Below are 15,431 nucleotides of genomic sequence, written 5' to 3' on the forward strand. Positions count from 1 at the left end.
ACCCAGCTGGCGTGTGTGGGAGTGTACAGGCTAATCTGAATTCCCCAGATAAGCCTCCACAACTCAAGCGGCAGAGCTGGGAATCAAACCCGGTTCCTCCAGATTAGATACACGAGCTCTTAACCTCCTACGCCACTGCTTTGCTAAACCAGGAATGAAGCTTTGCTAAACCAGGAACGCGGCTGGTTGTTAACTCGTGCACAGGCAAAGGGTTTTCCATTGTCGAGAACGGCAGCTATGTCCAGAGCGTGCCACCTCGAGAGAGTTCACGCACAGCCTTGTGGAGAAGGCTGGCCTGCTCACTGGGCGAGGGGCACCCTCAGACCCGCTGCAGAAGAGCGGCACCCACCTGAGCCCACTCTCGCCCCTTGCCAGCTATTCAGATGAAGGAGGCAGGGAAGAAAGATCTGCCCAGCATTCTTAGGGAGGCCTTTAAAATTCCAGAGTAACAGGAAGACCCGCACAATTCTCCGTGTGCTCGGCTAGCAACTAGGTAGGGTTTACTCTAGTCCCCCAACAAATGGCCCGCTGGGGCAGCAGTGGCGTAGGAGGTTAAGAGCTCATGTATCTAATCTGGAGGAACCGGGTTTGATTCCCAGCTCTGCCACTTGAGCTGTGGAGGCTTATCTGTATACTTATCTGTGGAGGCTTATCTGTATACTTCCACACACGCCAGCTGGGTGACCTTGGGCTAGTCACAGCTTCTCGGAGCTCTCTCAGCCCCACCCACCTCACAGGGTGTTTGTTGTGAGGAGGGAAGGGCAAGGAGATTGTCAGCCCCTTTGAGTCTCCAGCATGAGAGAAAGGGGGGATATAAATCCAAACTCTTCTTGTTCTTTTGCAATATAGGGGTTGCGGCAGCCAGAGGGGAAGGGGCCACTCAAGGCGACTGACCTTTGCCCCAAGAGACCTGTTTCTTTGCAATGCTCCCATTTCTGTAACAGCAGCCCTGCACCCAGAAACCTAGCAGGGGAAGGCGTTTCTGATGGGAAAAGCTCCCTCGGTTGGATTTCTGCATTTCAGGGATGCTGTTAAAAAAATCCAGCAAGAAAAAAATGGCAGTTTTTCCTCGCAAGAGAAGCAGGCTGCTCAGACTGGAAAGAGGGGGCCCGTGATTTGGGCTGGCCATTTCCAGAACAGTCCGACAGAACCAAAACACGGACAAATCAGCAGGAGGGCAGCCGGTTGGTTGAGGTGCCCAGCCTCCAGCCAATTCTGCCTACTGTTCACAGTTGACTCCCATGCCACTGGGAACTCAAACTGGTCTAAGACGAAGGAGAAATTCAGGGAGTCACGGAGTAGGTAGTACTTAACAGAGGTGGGATCCAGCAGGTTCTTACCAGTTCCCGAGAGTGGGTTACTAATTATTTGTGTGTGCCGAGAGGGGGTTACTAATTGGGTCCACTTTTCCGTTAGAAATCCCATTAGGTCCAAAAATCATCAAGTCCTGTTGTTTCCTATGAGGCTGGTTAGTGAAGGTAGAAAACGGGATCATTCTCCCTGTTGTTGGGCTGTTTTAAAAACATGTTTTAGAAATATGGTAAAGTTCCTGGTTTCAGGAAAGTATCCTTCTTTTGATTTCTAGAAACAAAATTAAGTATTTGTGAGTATTAAGTATTTGACAGGCAGTCAATTGGAGGAGAAGTAGTTGTTTCTGTTGGCAGTAGACGATAGGACTTGCTATAATGAGTTTAAATGATGGACAGAAAGATACCAGCTGGAAATTAGGAACTTTTTTTTTACAGTAAGAGTTTTTTACAGTAACAGAGAAATTATTAATGCCCCGCCCCTGGAATGCCCGGCCACGCCCCCGGAATGCCCCGCCCAGCCCCATTGGCGCTACGCCACTGTTTGAATCCCACCACCATGGGAACCTGTTACTAAAATTTTTGGATCCCACCACTGCTTATGTATGACTTTGGCCGCAGAAGCTCTGGACACAGCCTGAAAGAGAGGAAGCAGGGGGACTGAGAGCCACCCTCTGGCCTAGCAGAAGCCGCCTTAAGCCAACAGAAGGTTCCGGACCTGGCTGAGCAGAGTGACCCAAGCCAGTGGCTGAAACGGGTCAACTCATCCCCTCCAGCTTGAACCAATGGCCAGCCACGTTCCGGCCACTGTTGTAAACAAAGGACGCAAGAAAAGGAGGATTTTGTTCTCATGTTCGAAACAGCACACCGCAGAACAAAGCAGCCATTCTTGGAGCCTGGCTCTCAGGTGAGTTTAAAAGGCATTTGCAGGCCTACACTGCTGGGGTGGAGGGAAGATGACAAGAAAATCTTGCAAGGGTGGAGGATGGGGAGCGTCTATCTTTATGCATGCGGTTTCCTCTTCTGGTTGATACGCTGAGAAATGGAAGACAGTTTCCCCCGAGGTAGGAAAGAAAACTGGAGCCTCTTCGCCCGGAGCGGTTGGGTGGCGGGGAGCAAAGAAGCGATCGCAGCGCCCCCAAAAGGCGGGGAGGATCTTCGGCCATCCTCACATAAACATGTCGTCGTAGTTCGGAGGTGGAAGGTGGTCAGGGTTCGGCCTGAAAGGGAGAAGAAAAACTGAGCGTCGTTCCTGAAGCGTTTGTGAATCCTGCGGGCCAGCCCAGGAGCCGAGGCACCTAGGTGGGTCACGTGACTGCTACAGAGTGCCCTTTCTATTGCCCACATAGGGAAGATCTGCAGCTTGTACTCAGGTGCCGAGATCAAGGGTACGCACACTGCCTCTTGGCTCTGTTTGTATGCACAGAAAAGAGCGGGATAGTTAAGACATGGATAATAACCAATGGAGATGAGACCTTTTTAGTACAGCGAGGTTCAGAGGCACTAATTACATCTCTCTCCCAACCCCCTGCAAAGTTTCCCTTGGTTTGGTGGTTAAGAACAGGTGCGCTGTAATCTGAAGAACCAAGTTTGACTCCCTGCTCTGCCACTTGAGCTGTTGAGGCTTATCTGGGGGAACTAGATTAGCTTGTGGCGTAGGAGGTTAAGAGCTCATATATCTAATTTGGAGGAACTGGGTTTGATTCCCAGCTCTGCCGCCTGAGCTGTGGAGGCTAATCTGGGGAATTCAGATTAGCCTGTGCACTCCCACACACGCCAGCTGGGTGACCTTGGGCTAGTCACAGCTTCTCGGAGCTCTCTCAGCCCCACCCACCTCACAGGGTGTTTGTTGTGAGGGGGGAAGGGCAAGGAGATTGTCAGCTCCTTTGAGTCTCCTGCAGGAGAGAAAGGGGGGATATAAATCCAAACTCTTCTTCTTCTTCTTGTGCACTCCAACACATGCCAGCTGGGTGACCTTGGGCTAGTCCAGGGGTCTGCAACCTGTGGCTCTCCAGATGTTCACGGACTGGCAGGGGCTGATGGGATTTGTAGTCCATGAACATCTGGAGAGCCACAGGTTGCAGACCCCTGGGCTAGTCACAGTTCTCTCTGAACTCTCTCAGCCCCACTGACCTCACGGGGGGGGGGGGAAGAGAAGAGGGAAAGGAGATTGTAAGCCCCCTTTGAGTCTCCTTGCAGGAGAGAAAGGGGGGATATGTGAAGTACAGTATTGTGTCGAGAACGACTGAAGGCCACGGCAGCAGATCCCGAGCTGAGCAGTATCTTACAGACAAGATTTCCAGGGTACAATCTTTCTAGAGCTTTTTCCAGACACAGTAGGAATGGAGATCTCGGAGTACTTTATCCCAGTCAGGAAATGGAACGGGTTTTTGCAAAAAGGGGAATCAGGATGCAAGATTCAATGCAAAATCTAATTAGAATCAGAGAGCTAGAAGAGACCCCAAGGGCCATCAAGTCCAACCGCCTGCCATACAGGAATATGTAATCAAAGCACTCCTGACAGATGGCCATCTAGCCTCTGTTTAAAAACCTCCAAAGAAGGAAACTCCACCACACTCCCAGGTAGTGCATTCCACTGTCCAACAGCCCAGACTGTCAGGAAGTTTTTCCTGATGTTTAGGTGGAATCTCTTTTCCTTCACCTTGAACCCATCACTCCTGGTCCTAGTCTCTGGCGAAGCCGAAAACAAGCTTGCTCTCTCACCAACATGACATCCCTTCAAATATCGAAACATGGCTATCATGTCACCGCTCAACCTTCTCTTCACCAAACTAAACATCCCCAGCTCCCTAAGTCTCTCCTCGTAGGGCATGGATTCCAGACCTTTGACCATTTTGGTTGCCGCCCTCTGGACCTGTTCCAGCTTGTCAATATTCTTCTTGAATTGCGGTGCCCAGAATTGTACATAATATTCCAGGTGAGGTCTAACCAATGCAGAATAGAGAGGTACAATTACATCCCTTGATCTCTAGACACTATACTCCTGTATATTCCAATTGGCCATGCTGGCAGGGGCTGATGGGAATTGTAGTCCATAACATCTGGAGTGCCAAAGGTTTGCCACCACAGTCCTAGATCAAGGGATGAACTTGATCGACAGGAGGAGAGAAATGCTAGCTGTTGGTGCTGTACCTTTGCATCCTGACTACTGTATGACTGGACAGAAGGGCCCATTCTGATTGGCACGTGACGAAGCGAGCTGTGATTTTTAGAAGCTCAAACCCCAGAAACTGTGTTAGTCTCTTCGGAGCTAATGGACTTGACTTTTGCTCTTCTGCCGCAAACCAACACAGCTGCGCTTCGAGAGGATCTGATTTAAGGAAACTTTGTGCACATTCCTAGTCCGAGATCATTAGTGTAACGAGAAAGAAATGTCATTTGGACTTTCCAACTCAGGTGCCAAGACTTTCGCCCCTGACGTTGTACTCCAGTGGGTGAGGAGCTCCGTCAGATGGGAATGTGCCAAATTTTTGTAATGCCTCTGGCCCAGTTATTTGAAAAGGTGGCCCTGAATGACCACAAAGAGGCATTTTTGGGTGGAGATTCCGTCTCGTTGGGCCAACTGTCCTGTGAAAGAAAACCAGGAAGTGGTCCTGTTCTAAGAGCATGGGACCCTTGTAATGGGGCAATGGGGTGGACAGAAGAACTTTCAGAATTTTCTCTTCAGTAGTCGCTTTGTCTCTGGGGAGCCCCATGAAAGGAGTTTTGCGGCAGAGAGGTTGTGTGATGCATAAATGATATCTTTAAAGGGGGCTTGGACAGATTGATGGAGGAGAAGTCGATTTATGGCTACCAATCTTGATCCTCTTTGATCTGAGATTGCAAATGCCTTAGCAGACCAGGTGCTCAGGAGCAGCAGCAGCAGAAGGCCATTGCTTTCACCTCCTGCATGTGAGCTCCCAAAGGCACCTGGTGGGCCACTGCGAGTAGCAGAGTGCTGGACCAGATGGACTCTGGTCTGTTCCAGCAGGCTCTTTCTTAGGTTCTTATGACTCTGTCTCCAAAGAAAACATACTCGGTACTCACCCGGCACGGCCAGCCCCGGGGGGTCCAAAAGGATCAAATCTGGCCCCAGGGGGGACAGCTCCGTGAGGAAGTCTGTGGGGGAGTCCGGAGGAAGGGTCGATGACAGGGTTTGGAAATCCTGATCGGAGCGGGTCGGAGATCATCCCTCCTCTTCGGCCCCTGAGAAAGAGCGACAGACAAGAAAGGGGGTGGGGTGATTGGCTCCAGCCTCGGACATTAGGTGACCCAGCATTCTGCTTTCGTGATCTGGTGCCGGGTCACGACCCACCATTTGGGAAACGCTGCTCTGGTTGATTCCAACTGTGAAAGCCTTTGACAAAACTATTACTAGCAGCAAATACCAAACACCTAAAATAACACAGTTATTGAACCCCTCCCTCATTTGCTAAAATACTCAAATGTTAAAAGCTGCCTGGGGTAAAAACGTCTTGGCCATATGACAAAAGGCGATCAGGGAGGGAATAAACCAAGTGTCTCTTGGGAGGGCACTCCAGAGCCCACCTAACCACCAAAAATGTTCTCTCTCGAGCCCCCACTTGACATACAGGTGGGATAAGAGAGGTAATCCTCTCCAAATTACCTTACTAAATAGGCAGGATTTTATGGGGACAGGTGGTCCTTCAAATAACCTGCTTCAGGGTGGTGTCGTGGTTAAGAGCAGGTGGATTCTAATCTGGAGAACCAGGTTTGATTCCCCACTCTTGCATTCCAGCTGGGTGACCTTGGGCTGGTCCCAGTTCTCTCAGAACTCTCCCAACCCCACCTGCCTCATAAGGTGTGTCTGTTGTCGGGAGAGGAACGGAAAGGAGCTTGTAAGCCACCTTGAGTCTCCTTACAGGAGAGAAAGGTAGGGTATAAATCCAAACTCTTCTTCTTCTTCAATACTGGGAAGAGCTTTATAGATCATAACCAGCACTTTGAATTTGAATATCCATTTAAACTTTAACACGGAACAGTTTAATAATTTATTATCACACATTACTGCACATTATTTGCAGCCAACACTATTCACATTTAATCAACAGACATATCATTACAAACATGTTGTTTATAGCATACACAGGAATAATGTATGGGGTGTGTAGGAATGATTACCACCTAATTTTGTAGCTCCCAAAGGCACCTGGTGGGCCACTGCGAGTAGCAGAGGGCTGGACTAGATGGACTCTGGTCTGATCCAGCAGGCTCGCTCTTATGTTCTTAATTGCTACTGGTATCTGATAAAAGGAACTTCTACCCTAGAAAGCTCAATGCCCTAAAATCCTCTTGGTCTCTAAGGTGCAACTGGGATCGGATTAGACTTTGGACTTTTTCCTGTGTACAACTTTTGAACTAAGAATACGTACAAACGTGGATGTACATGAAACTACGTTGATGAATTATTTTGGATTTAATAACTTTTGATGTATACACATGACTGCATATAGATTGGACACTTACCTGTATGGAAGTTTGAATTTATGGAATAGTATGAATTGAATACTTACCCGGCTTAACATCGATGATCCTGGATTTATCTGTTATGATTTTGGACTTACCTTTTGGATGTTACTTGAAAATAAGTGATTGTGATTATAACTAATGTGATTGTGATTATAACTAATGAAATATATAAGGTGAACAATGATGCAAGTTTGTGTATATACCGTATATACTCGTGTATAAGTCGACTCGCATATAAGTCGAGGCACTTAATTTTACCACAAAAAGCTAGGATAACTTATTGACTCGCATATAAGTCGAGGGTGGGAAATGCAGCAGCTACTGGTAAATTTCAAAAATAAAAATAACCAATAAAATTACATTAATTGAGGCATCAGTAGGTTAAATGTTTTTGAATATTTATTTCAAAGAAAAACAGTAAACTGCCTCTGTAAGTGGCAAAGATGGTCAAGAACAATATGGTCTCAACAATAACTTTAGAAGTACAAAAACCCTAGCTCAACCAGCAACCAAGCTAAAACACAAGAGTTAAAATCCTTCAAAACTGGATTCCTTATCATCATCTGTATGTCCAAATGTAACCCAACTTAGATTTTAAGAGGGATATTATCAGAAATGGAAAATCTACTATCAGCTTCCATTGTAAACAATGGGGGATGGGGCACCCCTTTGGGGATCAATAACTTTGGATCCCCTGACCCAACCCTCACCAAACCTGGCTGGTATCATAAAGAGACTCTCCTGATGAGACCAGCCAGGTTTGGTGAAGTTTGGTTCAGAGGGTCCAAAGTTATGGACCCTCAAAAGGGTAGCCCCATCTACTAATAGCTGCCATTGGGAACAATGGGGAATGGGGGCACCTCCTTTGGGGGTCCATAACTTTGGACCCCCTGAACCAAACTTTACCAAACTTGGCTGGTATCATCAGGAGTGTCTTCTGAGGGTACCCTGAAATTTTGGTGCCGCTAGCATACAAACTGCGCCCCCTGCTGGCCGGCAAAGTAAAAACACACACAAAATTTTAATGACCGGCATATAAGTTGAGGGGAGCTTTTTCAGCATTAAAAATGTGCTGAAAAATTCGACTTATACATGAGTATATACGGTATATATGCATCCGAGAGATTTCTATAGCCAGAGTGCAACAGCTGTCGTAGTTTATCTACCAATTCCTACTGTAGACCAACACGCCGATCCTCTGAAACTGCTGCCTAGTGTTGCAGATTGCCTTACCTAAAAATCTTCATTCCATATCTTCGTACATCTTGAGGTTTTTTCCTAGCCCCCCTCCCCTTTTTCAAACAAAAGAAAACACCACTCTGGGAGCACCGGGTTCGCCCCCCCCCCCCCCCGCCATGGACCCTTGCTGGGTGACCTTAGGTCAGTCACAGACACTATCTCAGGGCTGTTGTGAGGATAACATGGAGGAGAGGAGGACGACATGAGCTTTTTTGGGGTTCCCATCGGGCTGAAAGGTCGGATATAATGAAGTACAGAAATCATTAAAATCTTCCTTCTGAAATAAAACCTTTCAAGGATAGAGGCAAAAAGTATACTTGAAGCCCCTTCGGCGAAGTTCTTTCGGCAGGAACGTCAGCTGCCATGACGAAGGGATCAAAGAAGAGATCCGTTTGACGAGATCAACTTACCCAAGGGGGTCCAGATCTTCTCCACCGACAGCAAAGGGCCCCAGAGGGTCCGGCCTGGAAGGAAAGGGGGGGGGGGTCAGTTCAGTGCCAGGAACGTGTGACCTTTGGCATCCCGCCAAACTTGTTTCCCACACTCACCAGTGGGGCTGCTGGCTTCCATGTGGGTGCCGAGGTGGGATCCACAGGGGGTCGTGATCGGGGGGGTTGGGGGGAGAGGGGTTCTTCTCACGCCTGGGCACTTCCTTGGTGTCAGCCCGCTCTCTGGTCGTGTCGAACAGGGAGAGGATGTGATGAACCACCTGTGACTGCAGATCTTCCGTGTTCTTATACACCCTGTGGAGGGACAGGAAGGGAGGCATCTAATAAGTTTCATTCTAGTTTTTATTTTACTTTGTTTATTCTCTGCCTTCCTCTCTAATGGGGACCCCCAAGCAGCTTCCATCATTCTCCTCTCCTCTATTTTACCCTCACCACAAAGGAAGAGGGGCAGAGGTCTGGGATTTGCTATTTTATTTTTGGTTTTTCAACTGAAAACGATACCGTTTTGTGACAGTTTCGTTTTATGTTTGATTGTTGTGGTTTTAATGATGTTTGCCGTCCTGAGCCATGCGGGAAGGGTGAGATATAAATCGAAAAACAAACAAATAAAAATAAATAAAATGTTTTCTACACATTACTGTCGGTTTCCTCAGACTATGAGGGAAAGTGGGATATAATTGTATTGTCGAAGGCTTTCACAGCCGGAATCACTCGGGTGCTGTGTGGTTTCTGGGCTGTATGGCCGTGTTCTAGCAGCATTCTGTCCTGATGTTTCGCCTGCATCTGTGGCTGGCATATTCAGAGGATCTGATACGTCAGGAGAGAATGCTGCTAGAACACGGCCATACAGCCCGGAAACCACACAGCACCCCTGGGATATAATTGTTTTAATGAATAAAAATAAATGATGATGATGTGATCCATTCAGTCATTCTCAACCCTTGGCGACCCGATACACAAACTCTTTCCACATTTTTCGATTAAGTGCTGCTTCCTTCAGCTGGTTGATGCTCATGCCTGTACCAGCTTTTATGGCATCTAGCCATCGTGTTCTTTGGCATCCAGGTCTTCTCCCGCCATTGACAAGTCTGAGCATCATAGATTTTTCTAGCCAATTTGATCGCATCACATGGCCAATTTGATCGCATCACATGGACCTGTTCCGTCAGGCGTTTGGCCAGCCGGGATGATGTCAACTTCACCATAAGAACATCTGGCCTCCCATGGGTACATAAAGGGGGAAGGAGGGGCTGAAGCCATCTGTAGTTTTAGTATTTTATATATTATTTTATTGTAAATTATGTATTTGATGTTTTAAATTGTTTTAGTGTTGATGGACACTGCCCTTAGCCTTCGGGGAGGGCAGTATATAAATATAAATAATAAATAAAATAAATAAAATAAAGTATGTAAGTCTGAACCTGGTTATTTTCCCTTCTAGTGATGTGTCTGGTTTTATGCGATTCAAGACTTCTGCGTTTGTCACCCTAGCTGTCCATGAGTATAAAGCGGTAGTTTACGCCAACACTACGCTAAATAACACTAACGCCGCTCTATTCTTCTTCTGTATTGTCGTAAGGCTCGGCTGAGATGATCACTTGCTTGTGCATACTATGGTTGTTAGAGCTTCAAGGGTGTACGTGCAGCATTTCTAGCAGCCTGACGTTTAAGCTGTATCTGTGGCTGGCATCTTCAGAGGATCTGATCCTCTGAAGATGCCAGCCACAGATGCAGGAGAAACGTCAGGAGAGAATGCTGCTAGAACACGGCCATACAGCCCGGAAACCACGCAGCACCCAAATATTCTTCTTCTGTCGGCTTTCTTTGTAGTCCAGCTTTCACACCCATACATGGCTATGGGGAAGATGCTGGCTTGGACTCGCCTGTGCTTGGTTTCGATGCTGATGTCTCTGCTTTTCCAAATTCTATCCATGCTCAGCATTGCGCTTCGTCCTAATGCTATTCTCCGCTTTATGAAAATAAATGCTATTTTGCTATTTTCCTTACCACCAGCTGTAAACGTGTTGGTGGAAGTATGGCTCTTTCAGTCATCCCATGGGGGTGATTTTTCCTTATTCGTTAAGGGGACTTTTTCCTTTAGCATTCTCCAGATTCCACACCTTGCTGGCATCTGACCATGATTGGCAATCTGAGCCTCCCCCCAAAAATCACAATATGTCCTTCTCCTCTAATAGCCAAGGGACTGGTCCCTGCGCGGATTGAAAAATCTACACAACTGGGCTACAGTTAACCAGTTCTGCAATGAAAGAACATCCGAATTATCAAAACAAACACTCCTCCCCAAGATTTGTTTAAAACAGGGGTAGGGAACCTGCGGCTCGAGAGCTGCATGCGGCTCTTCTGCCCTTGCACTGTGGCTCCACGAGCCGCGCCGCCGGCCCCATCCGGGTGGGCGCACCAACTGCCCGCGGTCGGCTGGGCCGCGCCGCAGGCTTCCCCTCTCACAGGCCCCGTTGGAGCGGGTTGGGTGCTTTCCCGGCGGCCGGCGAGGCTGAGCCGCCGGCTTCATCCTTGCCCGCCCTGCAGGCAGCAGGGCGGGCACATCCATGCGCTTCTCAGAATGAGCGCAGTAAAAGGTTAAAAAACCCCAATATATATAGTGTTATCTTTATTTTAAATGTCAAAAATTATTTGCGGCTCCAAGTGTTTTCTTTTCCCATGGAAAACGGGTCCAAATGGCTCTTTGAGTGTTAAAGGTTCCCTACCCCTGGTTTAAAACAACATGGGTTGGTCTCTCCCAAATGATAACATTGATGTCTGAACAGAGCCCTAGTGGCATATGAGGTTGCCATGATGGCCCCACATACCACCCAGCATAGGGGCAGTGGTCGTTAAGAAAATGAACCCAACACCATGCAATGAAAGAAACGCAGTTACTTGTCGAACGCCCCCAAGTGTTCTGGGTTTACATAGTCGGTCACTTTCACAGTTAAGTCTCCCACTTGCTTCGTCTTGGGATTCTGGAGGGGAAAGAAAAGAGAAAGTACAGAGTTTGGGACCCTTTGAGATTCAGAAGTGCCCTGTAAGAGGCGGGAGTTTCCGGCCCACCATGACCTCGCAAGAAAGATTTGATTCCCGTCCCCGGGCCCCCTACCATAAACACTCTTTTGATCATTTGGCTGAAATGGGGTTTGGGTTTGTACACACGTAATAGAACACGCCAACAAAAGCAACAGGCTTTATCAAAAAGAAAAGGCTCAGGATTAAGCATAGGACAGGAACGCAAATGCTAACTGCAGTCAAGGTGCTTTTGATTCAACAACGTTTTTTATGGTCCACTGACCCAATTTATTAAAATACAAAAAAATACACATGATCATGGGCAATGTAGTCTGACCAAGACCAGAGGATTTCTAATCACACACTTCATTTCCTTAATTGGAATAACTAGTGACTAAAACAGAATGTCTACGAAAGGGATCACATCAAATAAAACATGCAGATACATGCAGAAACTTGAAAACATCAGCCTAAAAGCAAAATAACAACCCTATTTGAAGCAGTATGATCCATTGCACGTAATGGATCATACTGAGACTCTATATGATTGCAACTTTACAGTGTAGTATAGGAATTTTGTACGATTTCAGTCATTTCTGACTTACATTGTTTAAAAGGAAGGATTTTTTCGGGGTGGGGGGAATCCGAAAGCTACTTCTTGTGACTAGAAGTGTTAAGAGATTAGCCCAAATAATTGGGTAGAAGGGACAATAACAGAGAATATGGGATATAGAATCTACACAATTTTTCTTACAAGGGCAGGTCCTTTCTAATCACCTGGATCCACCCAACGGTAACATAAAAACTAGTCTATTGTAACGCCCACTGCGTGGGGCTGGCCTTGATATCAGCTCAGAAATCCAGTTGATAGAAAATGCTACAGCTTGGTTATCAGCTGGAGCTGGGCAGAGCATGAATATCACATGCTGCAGTCACTCTACAGCCGTGGTGGCGAACCTTTGGCACTCCAGATGTTATGGTCTACAATTTCCATCAGCCCCTGCCAGCATGCCCAATTGGCCATGCTGGTAGGGGCTGATGGGAATTGCAGTCCATAACATCTGGAGTGCCAAAGGTTTGCCACCACTGCTCTACAGGCAGCGCATAAGTTGGCGGGCTCAGTTCAAGGTACTGGCTATGGCATACAAAACTCTGCACAGCCTTGGACCCTCATTTCTGCAGGATCACCGCTCTTCCATGACACTTTTGTTCATCTAAGCAGGGATTCTGCAGGTGCAGGTGTAAACATGGTCTGTCTAGTAAACATGATGAAGTCATGTCACCCCACGGGTCAGAGCTTGCACTGGGGACTATATTCACTTTTACCCTACCCCTTATTTTGTGTTGGAGGAGTTTCACGTTTTTTTTTGTAAAAGCCCAAACCAATCAATTTCCTCACCAGGACGTTGAAGATCATGCTCCCGTCCATCATGATGCCTTTCACCAGGAGCTCGTGTGCGTCATCTTTTGCTACGTAGCGCAAAGTGTAAAGGTCTTTGTCGGCATTCCACCCGGCAGGAAGCATTTCCGACTTCTTCTCATCGTGGCCGGGCTGTGTGGCAAAAGCCCGAGGGACAAAGAAGGAAAAAGCAGCTCAGACAAAGGCTCGGACACATTCGCGCCACCTGCTCAGGAACGCCACGAAAGAGATTGTGGTTTACCCCCAAGAATGGGGGAATTGACATAACGGGCACTTTTGCACATGTTGAAAAATGCGCAGGGAATCCACGGTCAATGCACGTTGCAGATGCATTTTACTGGGTGCAACGGCAGAATCCACTCGCAGACCTTCTCCATAGTGCCTTGAAACTGGAAAATGGGTTGGAAGTACGTTATTCAGCACGTGTGAAAGTCCCGATCGTTTACAGCAAGTACTCCAAACAATGGCTTGTGTCCAGCGTGGTGTAGTGGTTAAGAGCAGATGGATTCTAATCTGGAGAACTGGGTTTGATTCCCCTCTCCTTTGCTTCTGGCGGAGAGGGGGGGGGGGGGTTGAGAGAGTTCTGAGAGAACTCAGCCAGCAGGCTTCATGTGCAAGAGTGAGGAAACAAAAATAAGCCTTTTGGGGACCCATAAAATTGAACTCCCAGAAGCAAAGTTCACCAAGCCTGGATGCTATTACCAGGAGGGCCTACTGGAGCCACCTTGAAAGTCTGGTGCCTCTATCTTCAAAAATCTGCAGCCTGCTTACGCACTCAGAAATTCCCCATTGGGTACAATGGAGCCGAGGCACTGCAGAGCAGAGAATCTTGGGCAATTTCTTGGGGTGCCTGTCAGGGATGCATTTTTAAAGTAGTGACACCAAAATTTCAGGGTATTATCCGGATACTGTCCTGATGATACCACCCAAGTTTGGTGAAGTTTGGTTGGGGGGGGGGGGGTCAAAGTTATGGACCCTCAAAGGGGTAGCCCCATTTCCTGTTAGCTCCCATTGGAAACAATGGGGGATGAGGGCATCCCCTCTGGGGGTCCCTAACCGTGGCCCCTCTCAACCAAACTTCACCAAACTTCACCAGACTACAAGGTTCGCCACCACTGCTCTATCCCCAAATCCCACCCTTCAAATCTCCAGGTATTCCCTAACCTGAGCAGGTTTGAAACATGCGTGGAGATAGGCATAAGTACCTAAGTACAAACTACCCCTGCAAGGAATGGCAGCTTGGGAGGACAGACTCCTGCAGTTGCCAACTTCCAGGTGGCAGCTGGAGATCTCCTGGGACTCCAGAAGTCAGAGCTCAGCTCCCCTGGAGAAAACGGCTGCTTTGGGATGTGCACTGAAGGGTATTCTAACTGAAACCCCGCTCTCCCCAACACCCACCATGCTTCCACCATGGGTGGAGACAGCTCCTCCTCGCAAGGCGTAAGTACAAACCGCCCCTGCAAGGAAGGGCAGCTTGGGAAGACAGACTCCTCTAGCTGCCAACCTCCTGGAGATTTCCCGGGACTGCAACCGATCTCCAGGGCGGCAGAGGCCAGCCCCGCTGGAGAAAATGGCTGTGTGGGAAGGCGCGCTGCAGGGAACTCCGCCCCCGCCCAAGCGCCAGGGCTCCCCCGCCCGGGAGTTGGCGACGGGCTCACCTGGTCCCCGGCGCCCAGGCAGCGGTAGCGGTGCGCGATGAGGGTCCAGTGCAGGTAGCAGACCAGGGCGTCCTGCGGGCAGGCGATCTCCGGAGCCACCGAGTGGAAGAGCAGCTCCAAGCCGGCCATGGCGCTGCTGCCTCCCCGGCCCGAGCCTACAGGGGGCGGAGAAGAGGCGCCGCTTGCAGGGGGGACAGGAAATGCGGCCGCACCCGGGCTCCAAAACGAAACCGGGAGCCACCTGCGCCGCCGGCAGAACGCGCGTCCGCCGCCTTTTGCGCCACGGCGGGAAACGCGCGACCGGCTCTTTGGTTCCGCAGGGGGGGGAAAAAAAAGGAACGCAGCTCCCCCGCGCCCCCTCCCTTTATTGCAGGGGTCTTCAAACGATGACCCTCCAGGTGTTCATGGACCACAATTCCCATCAGCCCCTGCCAGCATGGGTAGGTGGTAGGGCTCATGGGAATTGTAGTCTATGAACATCAAGAGGGCCATAGTTTGAAGACCCCTTCTTTATTGGGTGGGTGGGTGGCTTTGACCGAGTGCCCAAATTGCAACTCAAAGCCCACTCATTTATCGCAAAGTGCCAACACAGCAATTTAGCCTGAATATTGAGGTTTTAGTTTAGAAAAACTGTTGGCTCCAAGGCATGCATTACTCAGGAGTAAGCTTGGTGGTAGTCAGTGGCTTTGCTTTGAAGCAACCGTGCAACTCTTCCAACGGGTGAATCATGACCCTAGGAGGGTTTACTCAGAAGCAAGCCCCATTGCCAGCAACTGAGCTTACTCCCAGGTAAAGGATCACGCTTTAGTTCGTTGCATGCAAATTAGTGGGGTTTAACAGAACTTAA

At 48.6% G+C, this 15,431-nt stretch overlaps 1 protein-coding gene across 1 annotated transcript; it reads right to left on the reverse strand.

Moving 5' to 3' along the window:
• Positions 1-2,142: 2,142 nt before the first annotated feature.
• Positions 2,143-14,845, reverse strand: PSMF1 (proteasome inhibitor subunit 1). Its single transcript, XM_048498884.1, has 7 exons — positions 14,585-14,845; positions 12,906-13,058; positions 11,384-11,466; positions 8,585-8,779; positions 8,447-8,500; positions 5,355-5,513; positions 2,143-2,527 (listed from the first exon to the last, which is right to left on the reverse strand). The coding sequence occupies exons 1-7, from the start codon at positions 14,711-14,713 to the stop codon at positions 2,476-2,478; spliced, it is 825 nt and encodes a 274-aa protein (XP_048354841.1). The 5' UTR covers positions 14,714-14,845; the 3' UTR covers positions 2,143-2,475.
• Positions 14,846-15,431: the final 586 nt, after the last annotated feature.

This window comes from Sphaerodactylus townsendi, linkage group LG05 (genome assembly GCF_021028975.2).
Source record: "Sphaerodactylus townsendi isolate TG3544 linkage group LG05, MPM_Stown_v2.3, whole genome shotgun sequence".
Taxonomy (NCBI): Eukaryota; Metazoa; Chordata; class Lepidosauria; order Squamata; family Sphaerodactylidae; genus Sphaerodactylus; species Sphaerodactylus townsendi.

Coding starts and splice junctions, on each gene's coding strand:
- PSMF1 (XM_048498884.1), bottom strand. CDS start 14,713: ATGGCCGGCTTGGAGCTGCTCTTCCACTCGGTGGCTCCGGAGATCGCC. Junction 13,059..14,584: donor GCCTGGGCGCCGGGGACCAG/GTGAGCCCGTCG, acceptor TTTGCCACACAG/CCCGGCCACGATGAGAAGAA. Junction 8,780..11,383: donor CACTTGGGGGCGTTCGACAA/GTAACTGCGTTT, acceptor GTCCCTCCACAG/GGTGTATAAGAACACGGAAG.